General features: G+C 35.3%; 1 protein-coding gene across 1 annotated transcript in view; it reads right to left on the bottom strand.

Annotated features, from left to right (window-relative positions):
- LOC136774330 (diacylglycerol kinase theta) overlaps nucleotides 1-23,399 on the bottom strand; it is a 2,104,019-nt gene that overhangs the window by 857,892 nt on the left and 1,222,728 nt on the right. The window contains exons 10-11 of the mRNA XM_066728589.1: nucleotides 7,138-7,325; nucleotides 890-1,102 (exon numbers count right to left, since the gene is read on the bottom strand). Of these exons, the coding sequence (XP_066584686.1) occupies nucleotides 890-1,102; nucleotides 7,138-7,325 (401 nt within the window). The remainder of the gene's footprint in view (nucleotides 1-889; nucleotides 1,103-7,137; nucleotides 7,326-23,399) is intronic.

The raw sequence follows: 23,399 nt of genomic DNA, 5'->3' as shown, positions 1-23,399 counted from the left end.
CGAGAATCACCCCCCAGTCGTTCACAAGCATTACCTTCATCTGGTGGTGTAAATCACTGGTAGCTTGAACTTGAATTCGATCTAAATGCGGAATAGTATTGTGCCGCTAGAAAGAATGAAGCATGAACTGGAGCGTCAACGTGAACATGCCAATACCAAGGTGGACTTTACAAGCGATTTCTAAATGCTGGAGGGGTATTACGATTAACAAATAAGCTCTCGGTTTGTTTAATAATACTTGTTTGTAAAATTTACCTTTCAGGTCCTAATGAGCTTTATCAAAGGTGTAGTTAGAAATATCTATAAGAACATGAATGAGAATCTTGATTTTCCCCAGAATTCAGTTATTTTTATTAGCTGTAATTAAGAAAAATTGAGTCTGCCAAACTTGCTGTATAAAAGAAATAGTGCTCCACGGCGGTATAGACATGTCTTTATCTACTTTTATGTACTTGTCGTCGAGACACTGCCGTGTCTCTTGATGAGTGATTTAACAAATATTAATCTTAATATTTATTAAGCACTATTTTTTATTAGACATTCATTTTTTAATATATAGTTTGTGTTTATTTTGTTCTTAAATATTGTTTTGAATAGATTCATAACACCTACTTAAAATCCTTTTTCATGAATATTATTATTTTAAACGGGCAATACCTCTCCAGGAACGAAAATCTACTTTTAGGATTTTGAGCGATGGTTGCGTTTAAGTAAACAACAAAATTCATTAAACCTGACCAACCTTGGCGTATTTTTTATTCAGCGCTTACGTTAAAATTATTTTAAAAATAAAAAGAATTAAGCTTTGTAAAAAAGACCGATATTCTACAAATTAAAATAACGGTATGAAATAAACCTTAAGAATGTATTAATAAAACCGTAGAATTACCTTTTCCCAAAAATTCTGTCAGCATGTTTTCATAATTTCTTTCAGAAAGATTTGGAGGTAAATTACCGACAAACAATGCAAGATTCGGACCATGAGGATCCTTTTTAGGCTGTAGATAAAATCTCATTAACTGCATTTGTCGAATTGAATCTTTTCCAACTTGATTAACAATTTCCCATGGTTTATCATCTTTAGACAATACTCGTTCCGACACTACAAAGAAAAGTAAGATTATATTACAAAGTAAACAATACAATATACGGAGATTGCCAGATAATGTGGACCATCTTTTAAAATTGATGAAATCGCAATGACGGACAATAGACATGTTACTGGTTGATAATAGAAAGAAAGGAAAGATTAAGTGTGATTAAATTTCTTTCTCTTTCTCTTTCTCCTGTCCATTCAGGCTGCATGTATTTTCCAGCTATATTCATTTATTAATAGAAAAAACGGTGTAAGTGTAATGAAATAGAAGAAGCACACATAATATCTTCTTCTTTTTTTACCTCACATGTACATATAATCATTATTTAACTATATGTTTATGTGTTTTATTCGATGTAGTTAACGGGATCCCTCAAGCCACTGTAGCCAACATTACGGAACGAAAAACGAGGGAGAATTGTCCAGCGCTATTTTTCAACCGATTTCAATGTTTTTGGGCTTGTTGGAATCATTAGGACTCGCACTTTGTCATAAGTAAAGCCGTATTTTCCAAAAAACGTAAAAAAAGTAAAATTGTTTAAAAATTCGCATTAATATTATTTAAACGCAAAACAAATCGAAAATTCGGGCTTCTTTATGACGAGGTGCCAGACCTAACGATTCCAACAAGCCCAAAAACATTGAAATCGGTTGAGAAATAGAGCCGTACCATTGTCCCGCGTTTTTAAGGTGGACGAAAAGCAAAAATTTTTAGGAAGAAAGCTAGGTTTCCACCCCTCTCGCGGCTCACGCTAACGTGTTCCCCCACTCCAGCATCGAAACTTACTGCGAAGCTTTCCTCATATTTACGCTATTCCCCTATCTGTAGCTATACACATATAAATACCGCTAAAATAATGTTGAGAACATTTCATTTCACCAATATAATGAAATTGCTGAAAATGCAATTATCATTTTGAAATAAAACTGTAGAAAAGGAGATTTCGTAATGCTTGAAATATAGGGCATACGGCGAAACGCGGGACAATGCTACAGTCGTATTTTTCAACAGAATTTGATGAGACTAGTAATAATTAAAGCCATTCTTCATATAGATTGTCCTAAAGAGCTCGCATTTTCGATAAAGCTTATAATTTTTCAGCTATGAAGGTTTGAAGTTGCACGGCGCACAAATACATATTTCTTCTCCCGCGTAGATCAGCTGTTGCGCACGTCCATCTTCAATCGTTCATAACTGGAAAACTATAGGCTTTATCGAAAATGCGAGCTCTTTAGGACAATCTACATGAAGAACGGCTTTAGTTATGACTAGTCTCATCAAATTCTATTGAGGAATACGCCTGTACCATTTTCCCGCGTTTTACCGTAATTTCAGGTCTTCAAGCGTCACTGGCTCGTTCATTCTGCTATTTATTTCGGAACAAATAAAAGTACGATTGCACATTGAGAAATTACATTAGAAGCTCTCGATAATGTACAATGACCGGCAGAAATGGCGTCCCTTGATGCGTTTAGGAACTGCGTTTTAGGATCCTTCACTGTATACTCTATTCTGCTAGGCGGAGATAGGGGAATGGAACGCGATAACTATAGTAGTTAGATTATCTCGCTCTAAATGCGTGAGTGCGAGAGAGAGAGCTTTATACGGCATAGCAGGGCAAGCCAGGCGTCCCGAGGCTTATTTCTATCTGTGCCATTGCCTATGGCTATCTCTCTCGCTCGGTAAGAATCATTCGTCCGTCCTTGTTTAGGTCAGTTCTACGCCAATGGATACTCTCTAAAGAAGATTTTCTCAGGCGACACCATTGAAGACTGCGATTACAGCGGGGATTTTAAAATACTGTGCACCTGTCACTGTCAAACGTCAGTATGAAAGATTATTGTCGCTTACAGCGTTTGGTGCAATTAACATTATAAGTCTGTATTATTATGTGATATTCTGTAATGCACAAAAACAAATGCCGAAGAAGCGAGCTCCTGCTCATATGGATTAGATTACAAAAAAAGCATATATATAACATTGTATATTTTAAGGTTTGCAAAGATATGATTGGAGGCAGTAGCAATGCTTCCAAATAATTAACAAAAAGAAAAGATAATAATGCTTTTAAAACGAAAAAAAAAAATATCTCCCGCGGGACTCGAACCACCGACAAAAGCGCTTTAACTAATCTTCGAGGCAAGCGACCTAGCCATTGAGCCACGAACTCTTCATGACCATTGATAAAGATTTCTTCAATGTAAATGTTATTTTAAACTGAAGGATATTGAGATATATTATTATCAATGTGTAACGATTATAAAAATATTTCTCTAATAATAATTAGTTAAGTGTGCGCGTTTAGGATATTATTCTATACATGTTAAAATTTAAAAGAAATAACTCTTCTTAGTCTGATTAATAAACGAGTGAATTTTATTAATTAAAATTATGTTATATTTACAAGAAAAGTTACATAAGTGGAAACCAGTATATTCTTATATTTAAATGAGTTTCTTCTATAATGCCAATAACTTATTGGTTTAAAAAATTAAAAGTAAATTAACATATGTATATATATATGTGCATTACAGAATATCAAATAATAATCCAGACTTATAATGTTAATTGCACCAAACGCTGTAAGCGACAATAATCTTTCATACTGACGTTTGACAGTGACAGGTGCACAGTATTTTAAAATCCCCGCTGTAATCGCAGTCTTTAATGGTGTCGCCTGAGAAAATCTTCTTTAGAGAGTATCCATTGGCGCAGAACTGACCTAAACAAGGACGGACGAATGATTCTTACCGAGCGAGAGAGATAGCAATAGGCAATGGCACAGATAGAAATAAGCCTTGGGACTAGTCGGGACGCCTGGCTTGCCCTGCTATGCCGTATAAAGCTCTCTCTCTCGCACTCACGCATTTAGAGCGAGATAAACTAACTACTATAGTTATCGCGTTCCATTCCCCTATCTCCGCCTAGCAGAATAGAGTATACAGTGAAGGATCCTAAAATGCGGTTCCTAAACGCATCAAGGGACGCTATTTCTGCCGGTCATTGTACATGCTGCTATGAGTATTTCTTAATTTATGAAGCTTGTCGTAGAAGGTGCAATGCAATAAATTTAGAAGGGCAATTTCGCGATTGAAAGTAAGACCCACATACATACATGGTAAACGCTATGTATGTTTGTTTACAGTACACTCCACGAGTCACTAACACAGTCGCACCCGTATGTATGTAGGCCTACTATGCTGGTTTACATACGCTGGACAAGGCAACAAGCTGCAGAGGGGAAAGGGGAAGCCAACTTTATTTACTCCGAGTACGCATCTTGTTACAGTTTGCATTATAATGATCAAAAGAAGCGTTACGAAATTATGAAAATATCATAAAAGCGTCTCCCCTTTTCACGCTCTATTCAATGATGCTACCCAAGTTGTTGGTGCATTTTTACTTTGCTCGGAATAAATAGCAGAATGAACGAGTCAATGACGCTTGAAGACCTGAAATTCCGGCAAAACGCGGGACAATGGTACAGTCGTCTTTCTCAATAGAATTTGATGAGACTACTCATAACTAAAGCCATTGTTCATGTAGATTATCTTAAACAGCTCGCATTTTCGATAAAGCCTATAGTTTTCCAGTTATGAACGATTGAAGATGGACGTTCGAAACAGCTGATCTACGCGAGAGAAGAAATATGTATTTGTGCGCCGTGCAACTTCAAACGTTCATAGCTGAAAAACTATAAGCTTGATCAAAAATGCGAGCTCTTTAGGACAATCTATATGAAGAATGGCTTTAATTATTACTAGTCTCATCAAATTCTGTTGAAAAATATGACTGTACCATTGTCCCGCCTTTCGCCGTATGCCCTATATTTCAAGCATTACGAAATCTCCTTTTCTACAGTTTTATTTCAAAATGATAATTGCATTTTCAGCAATTTCATTATATCGGTGAAATGAAATGTTCTCAACATTATTTTAGCGGTATTTATATGTGTATAGCTACAGATAGGGGATTAGCGTAAATATGAGGAAAGCTTCGCAGTAAGTTTCGATGCTGGAGTGGGGGAATACGTTAGCGTGAACCGCGAGAGGGGTGGAAACCTAGCTTTCTTCCTAAAAATTGTTGCTTTTCGTCCACCTTAAAAACGCGGGACAATGGTACGGCTCTATTTCTCAACCGATTTCAATGTTTTTGGGCTTGTTGGAATCGTTAGGTCTGGCACCTCGTCATAAAGAAGCCCGAATTTTCGATTTGTTTTGCGTTTAAATAATATTAATGCGAATTTTTAAACAATTTTACTTTTTTTACGTTTTTTGGAAAATACGGCTTTATTTATGACAAAGTGCGAGTCCTAACGATTCCAACAAGCCCAAAAACATTGAAATCGGTTGAAAAATAGCGCTGGACAATTCTCCCTCGTTTTTCGTTCCGTAATATTGGCTACAGAGGGCTTGAAGGATCCCGTTAAAGGGATGCATGGAGCGGCTCAAACACTCATTCAAGTTTATCATCCAAACTATTAGGAATTTGAACTTTTTTGTTGAGATTAAATTTACTCTTTTGACTGTACTGAAGCGCGCTACAAATTCGGTTTCTCAGAATTATAAAAAAAAATTTCATAAAAATTATAAATACTTGTAATTTTGTTGGTCATAACAATATTCAAAATTAGGCCTTGTAGCGCGCTAAATAAAAGTTCTATGACTAATTTGAAACCAAGAAGAAACAAATATACCTAAAAATGTGGAAGATATTTTTGAAAAACTAAATTAGCTATTGAAAGACAAGTTTTACATTGTTTAACCGACGGAGAAGTTTCACAGTGCGTTAGACAAGGACAGGCCTATTAGCTCTCTCGCTTTAGAAGCGGTACTCACTCTCTTCCCATCCCATTCCCCGCTAAACAAACCAACTCTCCTACATACAGTAAGATGGCTGGCTATCGCTGCCTGTCGGTGTGATTCCGTAGCGCAATGCAAGAATAAATCATGATTTCTAAGTTTTCGGGTTAGGTTTTAGCAAAACCGACCTTTTACTGCCCTTCCATATCATTTCAGGAAGCTACAGTAAAATTTTCAAAGTATTCTGTCATCTACAAGCCCTCAAAAAAGTTGAATTAGTTGACGAAAGCATGACTCGTAACAGCCGACGCTGATGCGCTACACAAAGTTTTTGAGACTTGTAGATGACAAAATACTTTGAAAATTTTACTGTAGCTTCCTGAAATGATATGGAAGGGCAGTAAAAGGTCGGTTTTGCTAAAACCTAACCCTAAAACTTAGAAATAATGATTTATTCTTGCATTGCGCTACGGAATCACACCGACAGGCAGTGTTAGCCAGTCATCTTGCTGTGTGTAGGAGAGTTGGATTGTTTAGCGGGGAATGGTGGAAAGAGAGTGGGTACCCCTTCTAAAGCGATAGAGCTAATAGGCCTGTCCTTATCTAACGCACTGTGAAACTTCTCCGTCGGTTAAACAGTGTAAAACTTGTCTTTCAATAGCTAATTTAGTTTTTCAAAAATATCTTCCACATTTTTAGGTATATTTGCTTCTTCTTGGTTTCAAATTAGTCATAGAACTTTTCTTTAGCGCGGTACAAGGCCTAACTTTGAATATTGTTATGACCAACAAAATTACAAATATTTATAATTTTTATAAATTTTTTTTTTATAATTTTGAGAAACCGAGTTTGTAGCGCGCTTCAATACAGTCAACAGGGTAAATTTAATCTCTACAAAAAAGTTTATATTCTTAATAGTTTTGAAGATAAACTTGAATGAGTGTTTGAGTCGCTCATTGCATCCCCTTATTAATTGAGTATGTGGCTGTTTGAGAAAAAGTATGTGTACTTCTTCTCTCTTTTTGCTTTTATATCATCCCTACGATTAATAAATAAAACATAAATAGGTGTAATAGAAGGAGATAACGATTCATTAAATCGTCCCTCTCTATCTATCACCAACTAAAGATGGTCCTATTGTCCGTCATCACGATTTTTGTACTTTCAGACGGTATTTTAATTTATATGGCGGTCTCTGTACATATTCTAATGTAAAAACTTATTTTAATAAATCTTACCACCACGATCTAAAAGTACTTCACTACATATAAAATCTTCACTTTTTACGCTTTGCAATCCAAATTTTGTAAGAGCATCCTGAATTAAATCTTGAATTGTTGTAGAAGCGCTCACTTCAACCGTGCAAAAAGATTTTGAGACTTGAAGCTTATCTGAATATACTTTAACTTCACCACTTTCGAATTGCCTGTAAAATATATTTATATTTTAATAACTATATGCATAGTGTAAATCTAACAATTTTCAATAAATGAATATTAAATAATAACAAGAAAAGAAGACTGCGCTATTTTATATAGAAGCAGTACGGCTGATTTAAATCTAGAAAGCAATCGTATAAGTAAAGTTAAAATTAAATAGTATATTTATAGAGTGTTGTAAAAAACTTTGGAGATAAGCAACGAGTTTATAGAATAAGGTCACTTTTCCGTAATCATTATGACACTCTAAAATCAAACATGTATAACCAGCTCTTGTGTTAGATATTTATAAGACTTATAAGTTCTTATACCCTTAACTGCTACTGTGGGGTAAATTTGACCCCAGTCGTCATTAAGTTTAATTTACACACTTTTAGCTGAAGAAATAGGGGACTATTGAGTTCAAAACTTAAAATGAATATACAATAACATATCAAATTATTTATTGCTAAAAAGATAATTTTAGAATTAACAAAAAAAATATTTTTTAGCGTTGATTATTAACCAACTTTATTTCTTAATAATATACATTCTCGAGTATTCTATTCAATTTTTCGCTCTTAATATTAAAAAATGGAAGAGTTCTGATTTTTACGCGAAAATTTTCAATGTTAATTATTTTCCACTTCAATCAGTTTTATTAAATACTGCATAAACTTCTTGTCTTTATATAACAACACTGTATGTTGAAAGAATACCTAACGATAATTAGAAAATTGTTTCAAGTTAATAAGGTCAATTACAGCTTAGCATATTCTATTCGATGGGGTCGGAAATGCCACAGTATAACAGCTGCGTAATTCTTGAGAAGTCTGACAACTAAGAGTTAATAAATATTTTTGTTGACTGTCATTGTCTCAGGAAATCCGCTTATTGCAAAGAGGTATAAAATGTAATGTATGTTAATATTTTACATACAAGTATAGCAAATATATATGCCTGTCATTAACTCGTCAATGGACGCGTGGGGTGTCCAAAGCACCCCAAGAATAGAAATCTATCGGTAATTTGGCGAAAAATTTGTGCAGTCACTTACATGTATTAGCGTTTAATTAATATAAATAATTTAAAAACATGCAATTGCTATCGTATAGCAAGGGAACGTCACACGGATGATATTTATTGAAAAATCAATCTGAATTCGTAAATAATTTACCTCAAATAACGAAAAACAAACGGGGTGTCCGTGGCACCCCACGCGCTTATCTGCGTAAAAAAAAGCACGCGCCTATTGGCGGGTTAATAAAGTCAGTTTCTTTACGCACGTAGCTTTTAAGCTTATAGCAAAATTTTGTTAAAAGACACTAATTACAGTGTAAAATTTCACGGCAATAAAGGATTGAACGTAAACGTAAGGGCTGTTACAGAATAGATAGGCTAATTTGACTTCAGAAACAATTCTGAAATGTTTAATTGCGATTACATAGCCAGAGGGAATAAATAATTCTCTAACATATTTCTTATAATGTCCGGTTTTGCGTGTACGGCATTAAAAAACACTGTTTTAGATTTTAATCTAATTTTATTGTGTAAAAGATAAAAAAGATTAGAAGTGAATATAAACGACAATACAGAAATAGTAGAACTCATTTAGTAGGGCTCGGAAATATCTGAAAATTTTGGATGATTTTTAATTACCACCCTCTCTGAGGAAACAGGTGGCCTAACAGCCGCAAATAGTACTTGCATGCGTAAACCGAAGCCGAGGGCGGCGTACGACCTTCTAAAATAGATAAAACTCATTTGACAAAATAAATTTTTATCAGTATTAATTCTTATTTTCAATGTTCAATAATTTCCATGTTAATAATTATGATGCATTAGGATAAATAATGTACATTTATGCGGCTTAACATATTTTCTAAAATACCTTTACTAAATAATAAAAAATATAGTGCCAATGTAATTTGTTAATTTTAATAAGCATATTAAATTTATTCGTTTTATAAAAGTTGTATAACTGCGCGGTTCTCATCACCGGGATAAAGGGTGTGCTGAGGTGAGGGGGAACCTATCTATCTCTCAACTGCTCTAACGCAATACCCAGGTTGATAAAACAAATTACCAACTAAAGGTAATGTAGGAATTGACTCTCTGACGACACATTCCAATGCATCACATGCACCGCACATGAAGGTGATTCATAAAAGGAAGCTGGGGGAACAATTTCCTCTACCCAACTTTCCTCGGCTAATCAAGATGCAACCGTTCGCGAGTAAAAGTATGATGCGTGACAAAGCCCGGCTCTGCTCAACTACCACCGCTGTAGGACCTCCTTCACTTCAGCTAAAGTAGAATGCGACCGCTCATCACCATAAGTCTGGCTCGCCTACCCCCATGGTAGGGCCTCACCCCTTGCCCACAGATAGAACTCCAGCCTATGCATCAAACTAACTATAAAAGGATAGGTGAGAGAAAACGGATACAGTGTGTGAATTAAAAATACACATCGTATATAAATGTTTTTTATTAATTACTAATATATAAATTATATTGGAAACTAGTAACAGGAATTTTTTCCCTTTTGTCATTAATTTTTGCAATGACATTGAAATATAAGAAAGTGAAAATTAACTTAAAAAGAAAACAAACAAATTTTTAATCCGTAACTTCGTACTTCCTCTTGAGTAGGTTCTTTCCCCTTTTTCTTCCCCTCACCTCACCCATCTTGCTTAGACTGTCAAATTTATAGTTTTTTTCTGTAAAGAAAAAAATTATTAATTTCAAACACACACAAGCTCAAATTTTTTTTTAATCCTGAAGATAACTCCCTATCCACAATTACTGCATTTTTTCATTTAATTTTTAAAATTTTTATTTCTTTCAACTTTCGCGTTGTTGCTGCTGCTGTACTAATGGTTGAGATGTAGACGTTGGATCTTATTTGATATTCAGGGTGCAACGGGGAACCTATGACAAACATTAACAGGAGTTACGAGATGAAAAAATAAACATTTTCTGTTAACATTTTAACCGTGGAACTGTTCCAGGCCAAAATAAACTAAGACAGTAATTCCGGGAACGCTGACTTTATTCACTAGGCCAAACTTAACTCAAAGCAGGGGCCTTCAGCAATGCTCTGGTATACTTATTATACGCTACACCAATTGTCTTATCACTTAAAAAGGAAGAGTGGTCTTAATGGAGGTCGGTAGATGCTGCGGACAAGGAGGACACTAAAACGGGAAAGTAAACGGCAGGGAGAAATGCAGGGAAGAGGACTCGACGCTCCGGCGACGTCTGTCGTTTCTTGCGCATACGTCGACATTCTACCAAACTCCGCACAAAACCAATGCAAGGATTGGGGCCGGAATTAGGAAGTCGGCAATTCTCACTCTTTCCGCGACGACCTGATCAACTTCACGAAGATCGGAGTACAATCCGCTCATGGAGCAGCGCAATCGGTCTCGAGCTGACTCGTTAAAAAGCAGGAAAAGATCTGGTTCAGCTTGACAAGTATTCCTTCTTCTTTCCGTCTCGTTCCTTAATTCGGCAGGGGCATTATTAGAGTAGGCGCATGATCGGGATCCAGGGACCAATCGTTGATTAGCTTTGGATCCGCAATCCCCATAGCATCCACATTTCCCATCGTTCATTTCTATATTTCGGCTATCAGCCGGCTAGCTAGTGGCCTGCGTGAATGTTCTGCGTTGTAATCTCACGTAGCAGACGACACCGATACTCCGTGGCGATGTAGCTGAGTGGTTTTGGTATCTGTAGTGGCGATGCTACAGTAGGATGGGCAGGGGGACCGGACAGAGGTGCGGTACTCGCGCGGTAAGGGGAACCTCGGCTAGGCGCGTCAGGCGCGAAGCGTGGTAAGGGGAACGGTGGGGGCACAGCGTAAACAGGCTAAGACAGAGGAACGAGTGTGAGAAGGAAGGACTTAAGGATTTCGGCAGGGGAACAATAAAGGATGGAGAGATAACAGTTTTCAAGCTCATGTTGGAGCAGAGGATACTTTCTTACAACTAATGTATCAAGAGTAGTGTAGATATGCCGATACTGGAACAATTGCAAGGGGGGTGCGGAGCATGGGATCCCCGTCGCGAGAGGCGGGAAGTGCCCCCAATCTTCTGACGTCATACTGCCACTTAGTATATGAGTTTCCCCACTCCGCTGTCATCACAGTACATTTTTTTAATTGCTTTAGGAACGTGCTGTAATTTTTTAATCAGTTTAGGGACAACATTAACCCCACCAGTATGATCAGATATGGATGTTTTTTTATTTAAATGTATTGGTGCGCTCCGATGTATTCGAACGTTTCTCAATACACGCGCGTGGGATCGCTATTGGCACTTCTAGATGAATTCGGACGTGACGATTTCCCCGCCCCCCACTTACAATCATCTTTTAAATATTTATTTTCCACGATTGTCTTTCTTCCTTGAAGAGCGTTCCAGGAAACAGAGAGAGAGAGAGAGAGAGAGAGAAGTAAGCCAGCCCTAGTCAGCTCATATAAGGGTGATTATTCGTTTTGTGAAAAAGTCCAGTGACGTCCCGGGGTGTGCTAGAGCTTTAGGGTTCGTAGCACCGATCGGTTCTATAGGGAACCGCTGGCCCTGCTCACCTGTCACGGGTAAGCGGGCATCCTAGTGGAGTGGTCATTCCGTCGAACCTATAACCAAAATCATAGTGTGTAGAAGCGCAAATTAATAGAGTGTTCGCGATTACGTAAGTTTGTTGAGAGTTTGACAGTTGACGTGATCGTTCCCTTGAGTCGGTTCAAGGCCGCGGACTTAGTACCATTTCCGTGAGGACTAGCGGCCTTAGGTACCGAACCAAAACAATCCGGGTCGTTGTTGTGGTAGAGTACGCTAGAACTTATTGAGTGCGAATAACCGTCGAGGAACGCGCACGCGCGGTGATAGGGACCCATCCGCGTAGCGTCGCGTAGTAGTTATCTCAGGAATCCACCGGCAGTACGCGGAGCGCCGCGCGATCGGTGGAGACCGTCGCGAACGCCGACTAGTGGCTCGAGCGCGAAGCTAGCTACTACGTCATCGGGGCTTCAGCCGCGTTCGCACAACTTAGGCCGCGCCCACAGTTAGGACTTCGCATTAGCATAACTAAACCGTGTGAGTAGAACCTTGTATGATATTGAGCACGGAATTGATAATAAAAAAATCTAATCGGAACTGAGGAATTACAGTTATTAGCACCCCTTCCCCTACATTCGCGTACGAGGATTAGAATCCCCTCTGTATAAATGAATATTCGGGTATTATTAAAATTACATCGAAGGCGCACGGGTCTTGTAAGAAGTCGCCTATTGGGACGCGGAAGCGATCGGTGAGGGATAACTCCTCCCTCCCTTTCTACGCTATCCTATAGGATAGACAGTTAGCGTCACAATATTTAAATCTTCGTTACAGTTGCATTTTGAAATTTCTATTACTGCACACTTTTTTGCCCGTCCCGGCAAGTAGTATGTATACAAAAATTATATAAGAATTAATTATTCATTTACTTTTTTTAGTTGCCTAAATTATGCGATCTCAGTGCTTTATGTTACCTCTTGATTACTTGTTGAAATTCTAAGTGATTTCAATCCTTTGTGTTGCCGGTATTTTCGTTTGAGATTTATTTTCTATAATATCTTTGATTGTTTTTACATTCATTGAGACCAATTATAATTACTTGTCTAATCTAAATGATTTCAATACTTTGTGTTGCCAGTATTTTTGTTTACTATTTATTCTCTGTAATAATTTTTCTCGTTGGAATTACTATGTTTGGAGAGAAAGGGCAAAATTGCTTGCCGTCTTCTTTTTACAAGAAAGTGTTTTTTGGGGGGTATATATTAGAATATATTAAAATAACTGTACGTTAATATTGGTAGTAAAATAATTGCGCTAATATTTGGTAGTTCATTCATTACATACCGATCACAAATATGGTGAACGTGTCCTCTCGTCGTAAGCTGTGAATGTAATAATATGGAGAGGCTTGTTATACACATGAAATGTGCAGTCCCCTCTTCATCTGTGATCATTAGAAGGTTGACATTTCGATCTCTCTTTTTCTTAGTTAATTGTAGAGATGTGACGTATACTCTTCCTCTCCCCTGATGATCATCCTGCTCCTCCAGGTTGAAGGTATTGACAGAAATATCATTATCAACTTCAAATTTCGGTATCTGATTTAAAGTGGTGTGAAACGTTATGCTTCCAACCTTTGAAACAGACCGAAAATCAGGATAAGAGGGTAAACGTCTGACCACAGCAGGTGGTTGTGTGGGATACAACGATGCAGTCACAAACATGCAAAACAAGCATTATCACTTGTTTTTACATTTATCACAGCTTTTTTGCATATTATAGAAGATGGTAGCTGAATTTGACACCCTGCATGCAGGGGGTTGTAATTGTTCATATTTACAATTAAACTGTAAATTTTCTCCAACGCCCATCCACTATCACGTTCTTAGAATTCACTAAATCTACGCAAAATTACTTCTACGACATTGGACTTGTATCATTCACTAAAGTTATCAGTCTTATAGAAGGGACTATTCTTCGTACTAATATGCTTCTCATCGCTATTACCTTTGCATACAAATTGCCCGTTAAATGAACAGTTTACCTTAATACAATTAACACTATTTAATACTATGTTTATATGAGTTTGCAATAGTTCTTCCGCACTTAATAAAAACTCGCGTGGATCAATATAATTATTGTTAACTACCATACCGCTAGAAATTCGGTTTTTATATACTAATTCAAGATTCTCCCAAATAAGTTTATCATCAACCGCAACAGTAGCAACATTGTTACCACCACCACCACCGAATTTGATTTAACTTTTATCCCTTGTTACTCGGTGGAGGAGATACTCGATACGTGCGATTTCGGTAAAATGCATTTGTCGCGTACCTAGAAGTGTATTCTGTTTAACATTTCTCAATTCCTGAATACGATCGCGGCAATCGATGACCCACGCACGATAATCACTCTCAGTTTTCACCAAACTGAACTTCTTCTAAAAAGTTTTATTCATTTGAACTTCGATAATTTCCGAACTAAAAATACTGAAAATGGATAAACATAAGAACGTTGGATAACTATCTTGTAAAAAAGTGTTAAATGATAATGAAAATTTATTTTCGAACGTGCACGTTTTTATATAAATGAGATGTGATGGGAATGAAACCTGATATATGCTTAGTCTTCATTTTTACCCATGTGATAGAAATATTTTATTAGAAAATCATCGAAACTGATTAATGGTAGAAAAATATTTAAATGATATAAATAAAGTTTTTAATCATTTTTTAATTTTTTATTTATAAAATTTATCATACATAAATTGCATGTAACACATATTTCTCATTGCACATATACGATCATGATTCATGTTGTTAGATTTAGGATCACTATTAGATATATCTTTTAATTTTAATGCCTTTTTATTTCTGGTATTAACTGTTATTCTTATGAGTTACAATAACTCTTATATCTTACACAAAAAGAAGCGAACTAAAAAGAAGGGTCTGGAAAAAGAGAGGGCGCCACCTAACGGTAAACCAGATGGCGCATGAATCAAGGCGCGAAAATAAAAAACCGGAATGATTATTACATACCAACACATGTAAACAGGTCATACTATTTTTTAATTTACATTCACCCCAATTATATTCATCTACATTATTAATATATAAATCAGATATTTTTTTTAACCATTTCATTTTTTCCAGACCTTTCAAAAAAATCTTGTCTTCCTCGTCCTCATAAGGTGTTAGATATTTTTTAATTATTTTTTTATGTTTATAATAGAGTGAATAACTATCCGTCCATTGTATACCATGTTAATTTAAATACAGCCAACTATAAAATGTATTTTATTAGATAAAACTTAATCAATCAATCATTATAATATTAACAAATTTCACTTACTCTGATTGCTTTCTCTCCCAATCATTAAGCCAAGCGTACTGGAATGGTGGAGAAAATAGGATATGTTGCACTTCTTTCTTTCGTACAGCTGCAAATTCTTTTACTATGAAAGATTTGCCAGCCAATCTAAACCATTGAAAATCTACAAAGATAGGAGCCATCCTTTCACACTAATCTTATTAAAGTGATTTGATGCTCCTCTGATCGATTTATATATAAAAAAAGAATTTTAGGGTGGGGGGAGGAATAAGTATATATATATAATATGGTTTATTTGTCTCGGGTTAATTTCGACAATATTAATTAAAAACACAACTGAGTGTCTCTGTAATAAAAAGCTTTTCTGATTTATTATCTTACAAATTTTCACAATATTTACATAGCCTTACCTGTAATAAAAAGAAATGACATTTAATGCTATTAATTTAATGTCGAGTCTTAACCACAAGCAGTAATTATTTATTAATTATTTTATACTTTAACACATGACTTTACTAGTAGCACATGTTCAAAAGGAAACGATAAACTTCTCTCTCTTTCTAATCGTGTAAGTTGCTACCTACTATATCGACGCACCGCCGGGCGCGGTAATTACAAAATAAGGAAAAGATTTTCCTTACATATATATATCAGTTATATAAACTGAGGTATATATGTGTAAAGAAAGTATACTTTCTTTAATTTGAATTTGCCGCGCTCCATATGCTCCGCGCGTTTTGACTAGACATGGGTAGATAGAGGAATAAGCGTGATTATCAAGGAAAGCAAGAGATATAGAAATTATATAACAACCGCGTGTTAGAATAGATAAAATGAATTGAAAGCAAGTATGAAGATTAGAATATAAATTATTAAAGTGTAAAAGTAAAATAAAGAGGAATAATTATAAACATTAATTGTCGTTTCTTTGTTTACATGTATGAAAATATTGTAAATAGTTAACCTAACGCAATAATAATTATTAAAAACTTTGTTTACAGAGAAACTCATGCAGTTTTATTTATCCCTAAATTTAAATAAATAATAATAATATTATTAACATATTATATTTGTATGAAATTTTATATTAGAGGTGTGTGCAGATCTCTATTTTCACTAGATTTTTGAAATTTACTGATTATGTACAAAATACTGTATCATCACAACCTTGATGAAAATATTAATTTACCTCAAGACATAAAATCTACGTGTCATATTGAGAATATCTTTATGTAAATAAGATATAGCGATGTATGCATATCTCAATTTTCTCCAGACTTTTGATTTTTACCGATCGTATACAATTTCTACAGAGCTCAAACGATGTATCATCACAACCTTGGTAATAAACTCATTTTACCTTGAAAAATAAAATGCGCGTGTGATATTGGAAAGATCTTCATGTAACTCTATCAAGAATAGAGAGAGAAAAAATGAGAATACGTCTTCTTTGCATGTTCTGTTGAAACAGCAATTCTTTTACTTAAATTGGAAAAAAGGTAATAATCTTTTAAATCTAATTCTCAGTCTGCCAAGTTCACTCAATACAGTCTGTTGTCAGTGACTTAGTAAAAAAAGAAATTGTAATGGGTGCTCCAAACAACAACAACCGAATGGATACTGAGAATGTTCTCAGGAACATTCAAAGTACCTTAGAGGGTGATAACATGTTAGAGGAGAATGATATTCCGGTCATTGATTTAGTGAGTGACAGTGATTCGGATCCTGTTCGATGAGGATGGTGATAATGATCCGGAAAATAGTGACGTTTATCAGCAGCTTTCCGAGGTCAGGAGCGACCTGGAGACGGAAGCTAGGATTAACCTGTTATATGAGGATAGGGATATGGAGGAGGATGAAGAGGAGGAGGAGGAGGAAGAGGTGGGGGTGATGTACATATATCAATAATCTCCACAAACTGTAAGTAAATTATTATTATTATTATTATTTCAATTGAAAAAAATAGAGAGTAATATTTTTCTTTTCTTTGTAGACACGTACCACGGCTACAAACACAGAGCCTGCTATAGATTTGACACCATTCTATTGGTGTCGAAGATGCAGTGATTATGGACATCTGGCCATAACTTGCCATGCTCCGAGTTGGTGCAGCACTTGTGAAGATTATGGGCATAATACCATAGATCAGGGCTCGGAACGGTTTGCAGCATTCGGCTGATTTCCAAGCTCTATCCTACTCCACCAAGTCACGTGGGCTCGCAGTCGCTGGTCGTAGCTGCGCGCGCAAGCCTAAGCAAGATGCGGCGCACGTAATTATTATGGTTCAAATAAAACACATGGCTCCTAATTAATGTTTATTAGCATTAATATTATTGTTTATACTAAAAAAATTCCATATGAATAAAAATGTTATATTAGTATAAATAATGTACCATTTATAGGTTTAACGTCACATTTTAAATATACTATTACAAAGTAATATAAGTCGAAAGTGTTACACTAATGTAATTAGTTGATTTTAATAAACATTAAATTTATTCGATCTATAAAAGAATAGTGTTATGGCCCTGTGTATTGCATTTGTAGCTATTAAAAGTACGCAAATTGCAGCATTATTTTCCCTATTGTAGTTCTGCTGCTAATAATAAATATGCGTACGAATACAATAATATTTACCATTTTTTTTGCATGAAAGATATACCTGTACTTATATACCTATCTGCTTTAATGTTGTAGACTGTTTCAATGATCAAATGACAGATTCTTAATAGATTTCCACATCACCCAGGAGGTACTTTTAATGATGCATCTTTTTTAAGTAGTATCCTCAGTAGATTTAATCCACTGTAATTAACAACAAGAAAAATGAAAAATTAATTTGGTTTATATCTTGTGATTGGAGTAACTAACGAAGAAGTATCTATCTCGCTATGTTAGTCAAATATGTTCTCATAAGAGTAGCCAAAGTGGAATCATTCATGGAAAATAGTAAATCATTTTTAATTCGTTTCAGTTTTGAAAGTGAACATTCGCGCAAATAGGTAGATTTAAACAGAAAAAATTTTGCGCCTAAAATTTCTAAAAAGACGTAGAATTGCTTCTTAAAATTGAAAGTATTTGGAGCAGATTCTTAAAGTAAATAGTTACAGACGGTAATGTGAGGACAAGTATTAAATACTAAATCATGCTTAAACATATTAAAATTTGCACCGAAGGAATTAATACGCCTGATCAATTGAGAAATAGACTGTTTTAACGTTTGCAATTAATAATTGACATTATGAAGGTGATTTATTAACCTATTATTATTAAATCTAATTCACAAGGAGAATGCATATTTTTTGTTCTGTAAGCAATTTTGAAACTTTCGCTGGTATCTAATGACAAATGAGACGCGATTTTACGAGAATATGCATAGCGGTACGCACACTACTTTGAGCAAACTCACACCTACATGTAATTTTAACTTGATATATCTAGTGAACTACTAGAAGGAGTGTTATTTTCATATAGTATTTTAGAAAGCTCTTGAGATAATGTAAAAGAATATGCAATAAAAAATAGTAGGTTATTTAAAAAACTCAAGGTGACCTTCATATGTTTTTCAAACACAATTTGAAAATCAAACTAATGATAACATTTTATGTCCCCCTGTGAACAATAAAAATTTTGTATGAAACATTTTTTGAAAAATTATTGGATTTCGAAATAATCAGTTGGAAACTTTTGTAACATACACCCTGTGTTGTTGTTATACTTAGGAGGTTGAATAGAAGATTTAAATATTTTAGTCTCATTTTCAGTCTCCCAACGAACTTTTTCAGTATAACAACAATATGATTGACATTGCCAAATATTAGCAGGTGTTCGATAGATGATTATTGCCGTTTAAAGTATCACAATGAACGGTCATTAGAACGGATTAGTCGAATAGGTCTCCGGTTGTACGATTTTGTAATTTAGAGGTCGAAATAAATCTTCTCTTCTTTCTTTTGTTCATCAAAAATTGGTTTCTTTTGAAAGCAAGTGATATCGATTTCTTCCTTAAATTTTCTGGTTTTGTGTTGTGAATTCTCTAATTTATTGACAGTTAGAGTGGTAAACTGAGTGGAAATCAAAAATATAATCAGCGTTTCAAAAGTTGCTGGGAAGACAAATTCTTCGCTTATATATCCAACAAAACGGTATGTCTGATTTGCCAATATAAGCAATCCATAATTTCTAAATTTAATATAGAAAAACATTTTTTTTCAAAACACATGTCGGAATATAATCATTCAATTTATAAAGATGATGAAAGACGAAATTTTATAGAAGGATTGAAATCAGTTCTTAAACAATATTCTAATGAACCTAAAAATTTGGATATTGCTGCCCAAACATCCTCATTTGCTCGTAAAGCTTCCTACGATATTTCTTTGCTTATTGTTCAAAGTGGTAAGCCTTTTGTTCATGGCGAATTTATTAAATCGTGTCTTCCTACAGCAATCAATGCATTTGAAGGATCTTTGACGGTTGGTGATGTTCTTCAAATTCCATTGAGCAATAAAACGATTGCTTCCATGGTGCAAATAATAGCTGGTTCTATTAAAGAAAATTGAAATTTCTACTACAGTCGTGTGTATATTTTTCATTGTGCCTTGACGAAAGTACTGATAACCGTCATGTCAGTCAATTAAGAATGTTTGTGTGCATTGTACAAGATGACTTTTCTTATACTGAAGAGTTATTAGATTTCTTCTCGTTACATAGTAAAACGACAGGCGCATATATTTTTAGCGCGGTAGAAAACATTTGAAAAATTTAATATTAATTTTTCCAAGTGTTCATGCATCGTTACGGATGGTGCACCGTCTATGGTAGGATCTAGAATAGGGTTTGCTGGGCAGCTATTTCAAAGAAATATAAAAGCTCCTTTAATCTATCATTATTCATCAAGAAGCATTATGTGGCAAAGCAATAAAGATTACTGCTGCCATGAAAATTGTCAAAAAATTATCAATTTCATTAAAGGAGGAAATAGATCATTAACTCATCGTCGATTTAAATTATTTTTAGCTGAGCACGATTCACTCTATAAGGATATACCTTTATATTCTGATGTTCGTTGGCTTAGCGCATGGCAATGTTTAGAAAGGTTTTTCGCTTTAAGGAATGAAATAATGATGTTTTTGCAAAGTATAGCAATGACATCAACAGTGTATAATGAGTTCAAATCATTCTTAGAAGATATAGATTCTCTTAGTGAGCATTAATAACAGATTTAACAGACCATCTTAACACCTTGAATTATAAATTGCAAACATCTAAACAATCTATTTCTCAATTAGTCAGTCATATCGATTCTTTCATAGCAATATTAAATGTGCCCTTGGATGATTTAATACATAATAGCTTTTATCACTTTCCCGCATGTAAATATTTAGTAAAAGAATCTGCTCCAAATACTTCCTATTTTAAGAAACACTTCTATATCCTTCAATCAATTATTGAAGAATTCTTTAATCGTTTTAAAGATTGGCAAGCTCTTAGCAAGGATTTAATTTTATATGAAAATGTCTTCTTTGTACCTATGAGGAGCAAAATGTAACCTTACGGGAAGAACTTTGCGACTTACAAAATGATATTTCTTTGCATTATTTTAAAAATAAATTTCAGAACTCGTTAGACATTTTTAAAACCTTGCTAAAAGACAAATATCCTGCTCTAAGAAGTTTTGGACTCAGCATATTTTCTATGTTTGGATCCACCTATTTGTGTGAATGTTCGTTTTCTAAAATGAAACAAATCAAGAATGATATACGATCTTCCATGAATGATTCCACTTTAGCTGCTCTTATGAGAATATATTTAACTAACATCGAAATGAATACTTCTTCGTTAGTTCCTTCAGTCATAACATATAAACCAAATTTAGTTTTAACTATTCTTGTTGTCAATTACAGTGGATTAGACCTATTGGTGATACCACATACGAAAAAAATGCATCATTAATAGTACCTCCTGGGTGATGTGGAAATCTATTAAGAATCTGTCATTTGATCATTGAAACAGTCTACAACATTAAAGCAGATAGGTATATAAGTACAGGTATATTTTTCATATAAAAGGAATGGTAAATATTATTGTATTGGTACACATATTTCTTTTTAGTAGCAGAACTACAATAGGGAAAATAATGCTGCAATTCGCGTACTTTAAGTATTTTTAAATTCAATACATAGAGTCATAGCACTATACTTTTATAGATTGAATAAATTTAATGTTTTTTTAAAATCAACTAATTACATTAGTGTAACACTCTCGACTTATTATTTGGTAATACTATATTTAAAATAACGTTGAGCCTATAAATGGTAAATTTTTTATGCTAATGCTGATAAACAATAATTTAGTTCCATATGTTTTGTTTGTTCCAGAATTGCGTGTGCCGCCTCTGGTTATGTTTTACGCGCCCAGCTACGACAAGCGACTGTGAGCCTACGTGAGTTGGTAGAGGGGATAAAGCTTGGAAATCAGCCGAAAGTTGCAAACCATTCCGAGGCCTGCCATAGATTGTGAAAATGATCTACAGTAACTGGTAAGAATTGTTAAAAGTTTAGACTCTTATAAAATTATTTAATTAAATTGTGACAATAAAAGCTATTTTTTAATAATAATAATAATAAATATTGTCTTTGTTCACAGATGCTGTTCCAATTACCCCTTTTTTTTCCTCGCGCGTAGATAGACTTATTTTGATCGAGATGTGAAAAGTTTTATTATATTATTTTGAAATAAATTATAAATGTATTTTTTTTTCTAAAACTCGTACAAATTCTTCACCGTCACATTTCTATCTTGAGTCTCTATTACGTTCATTCTCACGATGATTTTGGTTCCATTGCTTAGTAAGACATTTGTACTTCTACAGGAGCGAGAAGAAAGGATGATATATTTTTTCCTGGAAGAAACTTACTCTTATTTCTATTCAGTGAAAGAGATTTTACCACTGCAGGAACTGGGATGCTACTGAAAAGTCTCATTAGCTCTTCAGAGTGTCTCCAGTGCACATAATAAGATTCAATATGTATACTGAAGTAAAAGTAGATTGGGAAGAAGTATTAGGGGAAAGACCTCCCCTAATACCTTTAAATATAGAAGATATTATAGAGGAAAGGCCTCCCCTAATACTTCCGGAGGAGCCTGAGATGGACTGCGGAGAGAGGTGGATATCTGGTCATGGAGGTCTTCCTGGAGGTAAGTTATTATTAACATTATTATATTTCATGAGTAGAAAAGAGTAAGCTCAACAATATTATTAATATACTTTTTTTCTGTTTAATAGAACATACCCGTTACATGCGAGAGGATAGACGTATACAACACCCAGAATGGAAAGAAGAAATACTTCGGACAATCTCATACCAGGAAGAATTCGATTTCTTTGGGATCCGCTGGATGCAGGATGGGTGTTGGGGATCACCCAACCTCCAGCACGAGGATCCCGAAGATGAGGATGGGTGGCCTCCTACACATAGCGAGGAGTTCATCAACACATTTTTTAATATTTAACCGGTAAGAGTTTGACACACACACACACACATATTTAAATTATTTCTATTAATTAAAAGTTAAGACTAATAATAAATAATTTTCTCTCTTTAATCATAGATGCTGTTGTTTTCTACCTCTCCTGCCGCCTCCTAGTCACCCGAGGCTGTCGAGGCATCGGTGTATTATGCATTATAGTTGGACTTTGTAATTTTGTGTTGTTCAAAATAAAAAAAGGTTTTTATGCCTAGTAGTGGTAGCTAGGGGGTTCCTGTGACACGGTGGTGAGGGGAGTGCGGGTGTGCGGGGGGGAAGTGTCTTGGGTTCCTGTGACATGGGGTGAGGGGGGTGCGGGTGTGCGGGGGGAAGTGTCTTCTTAAGAACTAGGGTTTATTGGGTGATGAGGAGGGTGCGGGTGTGAGGAGGAAATGCTTTGGCTATGGGGAGTGAGAGAGAGAGAGATCCCTCTCACCCTCTCTTTCTCTCTTAGAGTCTCTCACCCCTCTCCCATCAGCCTAGGGTCCGGATGGTTAGTTATCCTACGGGTCCACTAGTTCCCTAAGGGTTACCCCTCTCCCATCACCTTAGGGCCCGGATGGTTAGTTATCCTGACAGTTACCCAGAGAACTTTTTTTTGTATTTTAGTTGGTGGAGGAAAAAGTTTCTTTTTTCTCCACTAGGTGGCGA

Source organism: Prorops nasuta, unplaced genomic scaffold, assembly GCF_024137725.1.
Source record: "Prorops nasuta isolate Cenicafe-Biocafe unplaced genomic scaffold, Cenicafe_Pnas_1.2 PNAS00001, whole genome shotgun sequence".
Taxonomy (NCBI): Eukaryota; Metazoa; Arthropoda; class Insecta; order Hymenoptera; family Bethylidae; genus Prorops; species Prorops nasuta.
Note: the sequence above shows the minus strand (reverse complement) of the source record. Positions and strands in the feature narration are given on the sequence as shown.